The 8,135-nt window shown below is 37.6% G+C and overlaps 1 protein-coding gene across 1 annotated transcript; it reads left to right on the forward strand.

Moving 5' to 3' along the window:
* The first annotated feature begins 1,187 nt into the window (after positions 1–1,187).
* LOC143601090 (uncharacterized) lies at positions 1,188–2,078 on the forward strand. Its single transcript, XM_077078589.1, has one exon. It carries the CDS (start codon positions 1,188–1,190, stop codon positions 2,076–2,078), a length of 891 nt encoding a protein of 296 aa, XP_076934704.1.
* Positions 2,079–8,135: the final 6,057 nt, after the last annotated feature.

Here is an 8,135-nt window from a genome sequence, read left to right on the forward strand (position 1 = left end):
GAGATTTGGACTTCCTTGCAAGAGACTTCAGCCACCTAAATCCGGTCGACCAAATGCTGATGGAAAAACAAAAGGAACGTATCCGGAAGAGGTTGATCGAAGAAGACGAAGCCGAAGAATAAGAATAATGTTAATGTGTTTTTTTAATTTTTTTTAATTAATGTGTTTTTTTAATTTTTTAGTACTTTAATTTTTTTTATATATTAATGTGTTTTTTTAATTAATGTGTGTTTGTTTAAATAATTACTTGTTTTTTTAATAATACGTTTTTTTAATACATTTATAAAAAAATAAAAAAATAAACCGCTCGCGCCCCCTCTCGCGCCCCTCCACACCATGCCCCGGGGCGCTATCACCACTACCAATACCCATCTTATCAAGTTTCTCTCTCTGCCACACGTCACAATATTATTGGATGGCGCCCCCACTCACGCCCCCTCTCGCGCCCCCCACACCCCTCAGCCTAAGGTGGGTTATCTTCTCCAATTCCTAGGTGGGTTAATAATATGGGTTAATAATATTGCAGTAATTATATATATGTCATATGTGTAGATATTTTTTCATTCACGGGTGTCCGATCCTTTGTTTTATGCATCATTGTATTATCAAGTGTTTTTATATGTAACTCTGGTTTTCTTTCTTGGCCTTTTATTTTATTTTCATGTTACCAACTTTTTTTGTTTAAAGTTTAATGTATTTCAATGTATTTGATTCATGTGATCTCTTTGATTTTATTGTTTTTCATATAGGTTTATGTTGAAAGGTTTAAATTAAATTGTGTGGATGTAGTCTCAATAAAAAAAACCGGGCTCGCGTGAGACAATTTTTTGAATTCGTTTTCAGATTCATTTTAAAACTGAAACTGTTGGTCAATATTATTAATGATCATTATGATGATGATTATTATTTTTGGTTTAAACTACACTAATAACTATTTTATTATAATTAATGATTATTATGATAATGATTATTATTTTCGGTTTCAGTTCTGCACTAATGACTATTATTTAAATATTATTACACTTTAATAGTCATTATTAGAATTGATTATGTTTTATGATTTTGTGGTTATGAAACCATGACTAATGTTTCAGTTTGAGACACACCAAAATACACACAACAACTTGTTCTTCCTCTCTGTTGCAACATCATTGTTATGATTTCTTTTCAGACTGGAATCCCAACTCATGACTATTGTCGTCTCTGCAATCGTGACTTCTGTTGTTGCTGTCACAACCAATTTGGTTGCTCCGCTGCCTACTGCAGTCACGTCTCATGCTGAGAAACCGGAAAAGTTCACTGGTGTGAATTTCAAACGGTGGCAGCAAAAGATGTTCTTTTATTTGACCACTTTGAACCTTGCGAGGTTCTTGGATGAAATTGTTCCCCAAGTTGATGAAGGGGCAATGGATGTGCAATCATTGAGCACGGTTCAGGCTTGGAACCATTCAGATTTCTTGTGCCGGAATTATGTTTTGAATGGCATGGTGGATGAACCCTATAACGTGTATTGTAAGGCCAACACTGCCAAAGAATTATGGGAGTCTTTGGATCGCAAATACAAAACGGAAGATGCCGGTACTAAGAAATTCATGGTGGTTAGGTTTTTGGACTTTAAAATGATATGCTCAAAAACTGCTATGAGCCAAGTCCAGAAGTTGCAAATTATTCTTCATGATATTTATGCGGAAGGAATGTCGCTTAGCGAGACATTCCAAATTGCTTGTATTATTGAAAAGCTACCACCAAGTTGGGTCGATTTCAAGAATTATCTTAAGCATAAGCGAAAGGAGATGACCATTGAAGATCTTGTTGTTCATCTTTGTACTGAAGAAGATAACAAAATTGCACTAAAAAGAATTGACGGTCCCGGAATAACTAAGGCCAATGTTGTTAAGCATGGCCAATCTTCAAAGGGTAATAAAAATAGTGGAAAGAAAAATCATGGGAAAAGCTTCAACCTTGGTCCTAAGAGGGTAGTTGGGAAGAAAAAGAGGTTCCAAGGAACATGTTATAATTGTGGAAAGCAAGTCCATAGGGCCAATGAATGCAAGCTTCCAAAGAAAGAAAATGCTTGACAAGTGAACATGGTTCGAGAGGTTGGGAACCTTGTTGTTGTGGTCACGGACGTCTCGATTATGGTCACCGAAGTTAACTTGGTTGGTCAAAATAACAAAAATTGGTGGGTCGATACGGGGACTACCCGTCATGTGTGTTTTGACAAAAGTCTTTTTAGCACTTTCATTGAGGTGAGTAATGGACGAAAATGTATTTATGGGAAACTCCACTACGGTCGAAGTCAAAGGTGAGGGAAATGTGGTTTTAAAGACGACTTCGGGAAAGTAACTCACTTTGTCAAATGTGTTGTATGTTCCAGAAATTCGTAAGAATCTTGTGTCGGGGTGGCAATTGAACAAGTTTGGTTTCAAAATGGTGATTAAGTTTAATAAGGTCGTGTTGACCAAAAATGGTTTGTAAGTTGGTAAGGGTTATGCTCTTAATGGTATGTTCAAGTTGAATGTAATTGTGTTTAATGGAATGAATGAAAGCGCTACTAGTTCTGATTATATGACCTAGTCTACCATGCCAAACATTAGAAGACTCAAGCATATAAGCAGAACTAGTAGCGTTTTCATTCACTCCATTAAACACGGTTACATTCAACTTGAACATACCATTGAGGGCATGGCTCTTACCAACATATAAACCATTTTTAGTTAACACAACCTTATCAGACTCAATCACCATTTTGAAACCAAACTTGTTCAATTGCCACCCCGACACAAGATCCTTACGAATTTTTGAAACATACAACACATTTGACAAAGTGAGTTCCTTTCCCGAAGTCATCTTTAAAACCACATTCCCCTCACCTTTGACTTCGGCCATAGCGGAGTTTCCCATAAATACCTTTTCGTCCATTAGTCACCTCATTGAAAGTTCTAAATAGACTTTTGTCAAAGCACACATGACGGGTAGCCCCCGTATGTACCCACCAATCTTTGTTATTTTGCCCAACCAAGTTAACTTCGGTGACCATAATCGAGAGTTCCGTGACCACAGCAACAAGGTTCCCAACCACTCGAACCATGTTCACTTGTCGAGCATTTTCTTTCTTTGGAAGCTTGCATTCATTGGCCCTATGGCCTTGCTTTCCACAATTATAACATGTTCCTTGGAACTTCTTTTTCTTCCCAACTCCCCTCTTAGGACCAAGGTTGAAGCTTTTCCCATGATTTTTCTTTCCACTGTTTTTATTACCCTTTGAAGATTGGCCATGCTCAACAACATTGGCCTTAGTTATTCCGGGACCGTCAATTCTTTTTAGCGCAATTTTGTTATCTTCTTCGGTACGAAGATGAACAACAAGATCTTCAATGGTCATCTCCTTTCGCTTATGCTTAAGATAATTCTTGAAATCGACCCAACTTGGTGGTAGCTTTTCAATAATACAAACAATTTGGAATGTCTCGCTAAGCGACATTCCTTCCGCATGAATATCATGAAGAATAATTTGCAACTCTTGGACTTAGCTCATAACAGTTTTTGAGCATATCATTTTAAAGTCCAAGAACTTAGCCACCATGAATTTCTTAGTACCGGCATCTTTCGTTTTGTATTTGCGGTCCAAAGATTCCCATAATTCTTTGGCAGTCTTGGCCTTACAATACACGTTATAGAGTACATCCACCATGCCATTCAAAACATAATTCCGGCACAAGAAATCCGAATTGTTCCAATCTTGAATCGCGCTCAATGATTACGCATCCATTGCCCCTTCATCAACTTAAGGAACAGTTTCATTCAAGAACCTCGCGAGGTTCAAAGTGGTCAAATAAAAGAACATCTTTTTTTGCCACTGTTTGAAACCGATTTCTCAACATGAGACGTGACTACAGTAGGCAGCGGAGCAACCAAATCGGTTGTGACAGCAACGGAAGTCACGATTGCAGAGACGGCAGTAGTCATGTGTTGGGATTCCATTCTGAAAAAACAAACGAGATCGTCATTCAAAAGGATTGAACGATTCACCGACCCCTCGAGATGAATCACACTGATGTTTGTAATTTAAAAGCAATTCCTACTCGTGGTGGTAACAAGTACTTCATCACGTTCATTGATGATAGTGCAAGGTATTGCTATGCTTACTTACTTAAGAGTAACGAGGCTATTGATAAGTTTATCTTATTTAAAGCCGAAGTTGAGAATCAAGTAAATCGGAAAATCAAAAGAGTAAGGAGTGACCGAGGAAGTGAATATGTTTCACCTTTTGTTGACTTGTGTGGAAAAAAAAGGAATCATACATGAACTCACGTCTCCTTACTCCTCTCATTCAAATTGCATAACGGAACGTAAAAACCGAACTTTGAAAGAAATGATGAATGCCATGATGATAAGTTCTGGGTAAGCCCAGACATGGGAGGGGGGAGCAATCTTATCGGCGAATTATGTCTTGAAAATGATACCCAATAAGAAGAAATATATAACGCCATATGAATTATGGACATGAAATAAACCATCATATAAATACTTGCGAGTTTGGGGGTGCCTAGCCAAGGTGGTGGTGACTCCACCGAAATGCCTACTAATAGGACCCAAAACAGTGGATTGTGTATTTATAGGATATTCACGTCCTGGTGATGCATTTCGATTTCTTGTGCATGATTCCAAGAACCCTGGAATGTCGCACCCTGACTTAGAGCTTAGGCGTGTGACCAACAGTTGGTACCGGTTATGTGAATGTATCAGAGTTTAGCGGAAGTCTTTAAAAATTATATTTTGAAATAAAGATTTATTTATAATAAAATATTAATATATCTTTTATCAGAATTTGTTTTTAGCGGAAGACTTTTAAAAATATTTATTATAAATTATTTATATACTTTTGAAATCATTATTAATAAAATATAATTTCTTTTGTTTGAAAAAGCTTCTCGAGTAATAAATACCCAAGTATTTGTTTTATAAATCTTTATTAAAATCATGTTGTTTTAATAATTTAAAACAATGAGCCATCTCTACCTTGCAAACATCCACTTCATGAATCGCTCCAATTCTTGATACTGTAATTTCCTGAAATGTTAGAAAATACGTCAGCGATATGTTGGTGAATACGCTGACGCTAAAAATATTTTCTTTTACTTTATTACCCCTCGAGGGTTACGCAAGCCTCGTGCCATCTTGGCTTAGGAATAACAAAGGTAAAACAACATCATTAAACTCGAGTCTCTACACTAGGTCACCCCAGCAAAACACCGCAGCGTTTCGACATACTTAGGTACCGTATATATACACATGGTCAGTCTCACTCGAACATACTTAGGTCCGGCCCATCGTGGCTGGAGGTCGTGACCAAGCGTGGTGCGATGTGCCCACCGCATTTTACCACATATGTAAGGATCCAGACAAACGTATACTACAGCCTGAGGGCTAGGTTTTTACTCTTATTTATAATGCTTTTAGAGACACTTAGTCTCATGTAAAATTTTTCATATAACAAGTTGAATCGTTTGAAAACAAGTTTTGTAAAAGTTGGGACGTATTCACCTTTTCGATTTGGATCGGCTTCAATACACCGTCCGAGGGTCTTTCCCGTTACTACCTCGCACCTATAGTACGAGTATAGCTTTTTCTTTTGGATCAGCTTCAATACACTGTCTGAGGGTCTTTCCCTCTTCTTTGTTATCTTGCACCTATAGTACGAGTATAACTTTTTGTTAGTCGGATATACAATCCGGTTTAAGACCTCTAGTCTCTTTTGTAAAATCTTTACCCCGATTTTAATTTCTTTATTAACCTTTAGTTCAAAACATCTTTTCTTAATTTTAAACCTTTAGTTTAAAATATTATTTATTTCCTTCATTTTTCTAGTTAAAACTCTTTCTTTTTAACTTATTTCTTTCACAAGATAAACCTCTAGTTTAACTTGTTTTCTTTACTTAAACTCCACGTTTCTTCTTTATTAAGAAACGTATATTTTTCTTTTACTTATTATTTATAAATAATAAACTTAAACTATAACTATCTTTTACTTTATCCTTAAACTATAACCTCTAGTTCAAATCATATTTCTCTTATTCTGATATTCGGACCTTTAGTTCGTCATGTTTTCTTTTCTTCGATTTCCAACAACGTATATCATTTAGTTTTATATTAATAATTATAAACAATATATAATATTTTTATCTTTATTTATTAATAAAGATTCTTTTATTATTTCTTTATTGTTTCTCTTTTTATTATTATTTAAAATTTATTTTAATAATCATACTTTATTTTTAATAAAGATTTATACTTTTATCTTTATATTTTCTTTTCTCTATTTCGAGGTATTGATTATATACTCTTAACTAGTGTCTAAGCCTTTATTATTTTATTGATATTTTATTCGGGCATTATGCCTACCTTGTTTGGCTTATTAATTTCTAAACTCACGGGCAGCATTTCGACGTTGGCACGTATATCTAGAATCTTGATCAACACCTCCTTGGCACGCAAATCGAGGCACACCGGTCTTTAAGTCTCGTCGGCACGCATTTCGAGGCAGGTTGAAGGGTCGTCTCGGGTCGGTACGTACTTCGAGGCGGAACGTCGGGTCGGCACGTACTTCGAGGCGGAACGTCGGGTCATCTCGGATGGAACGTCGAGTTGTCTCGGGTCGGCACGTACTTCGAGGTGGAACGTCAGGTCGTACCGGGTCGGTACGTACTTCGAGATATTGTGGTCGGTACTTTGGCGTATCGTCGGTTTTTGACACGAATTACGAGGTATAAAGTCGGGTTTTTTACACAAAAAACGAGGAGGTCGGTACACGTTTATCGAGGTGATTTTTAGAGAGATGTTAGAGAGAGAAAGAGTGTGTGAAAATGGTGTGTAAAATGAGATAGTTTAGCTTGCTATTTATATAATTTTCTGGAAACCTGTCGCGATACGCGATGGGTCTAGACATAGCCGTCGCGTATCGCGACGTAGCTATGGTGAGTCGCAGGTAGGTTTGCCACGTGGTGCCATGTGGCAGACGCGGTGCCACGTGGCGAGCTTTACGCCACATTGTGACATGTGGCATGACACGTGTCACATTGCCATGGCTCGATGCCACGTTGTGACACGTGGCATGACACGTGTCACATTGTCAAGGCTTTATGACGCGTGGTAGGACACGTGTCACCGTATCAGACCTCGTCATCGCGATACGCGATGACGTTTGGTCTAAGGCCGTCGCGTATCGCGATAAGGCCCGGAGACCGATTTTTCGTTTTTAAATTTTTAAGTTCAAAACTTTGACATTTTTGGTCCTTTATCTTTTTGAACTTGGTATTTTTGACCCGTTATTTTCGTGATGTTACATGGAATAAACAATCGCACCATAATGGAATCAAAGGATGCATCATGATTTGAACATATGTTCCCATGTTTGGGTAAAGAAAAACCGAGCTATTCTACACAGGTTAAGGATACTATTCCAGAGAACGCGGGTACAAGAGATGAACCTCAGGAACAATCTGAAACAGGGGAGGTTGAAATCAGAAAGAGTAAACAGCAAAGGACTGAAAAATCATTCGGCCCTGATTTCCTTACCTACATGGTAGAGGAAGAACCTCAAACGTACCAACAAGCGGTGAATTCCGCCAGAAGGACCTCAGTGGAGGGAGGCCATCAAATGTGAGATAGATTCTATCTTACAAAATCATACATGGGAACTAGTGGATCTTCCACAAGGATGTAAACCACCATCAATAAGTATAAGGCAAGGTTGGTGATAAAAGGATATAAACAATGAGAAGGTTTAGATTACTTTGATACGTATTCGCCAGTTACGCGAATAACCTCTATCAGGTTGGTGCTTGCCATTGCCGCCATTAGAAACTTGGTAGTTCACCAATTGGATGTAAAAAACAGCTTTCTTGAATGGAAATTTGGAGGAAGAGATTTACATGGAACAACCTGGAGGCTTCATAGCCATTGGGAAGAAAAGAAAGTGTGTAAACTTGTGAAATCCTTGTATGGATTGAAACAAGCTCCTAAACCATGGCACCAAAAGTTTGATCATGTCATGCTTGATGCTGGGTTCAGAATCAATGAATGTGAAAAATGTGTATACGTGAAGGACACATCCGATGGATATGTTATTTTGT

Source organism: Bidens hawaiensis, unplaced genomic scaffold (genome assembly GCF_021521415.1).
Source record: "Bidens hawaiensis isolate Kalapana, Puna unplaced genomic scaffold, B.hawaiensis_p1.1 tig00055441_1, whole genome shotgun sequence".
In the NCBI taxonomy this organism is placed as follows: Eukaryota; Viridiplantae; Streptophyta; class Magnoliopsida; order Asterales; family Asteraceae; genus Bidens; species Bidens hawaiensis.

What these genes read in the sequence shown, in the direction of transcription:
- LOC143601090 (XM_077078589.1), top strand. Translation starts at nt 1,188, where the DNA reads ATGACTATTGTCGTCTCTGCAATCGTGACTTCTGTTGTTGCTGTCACA.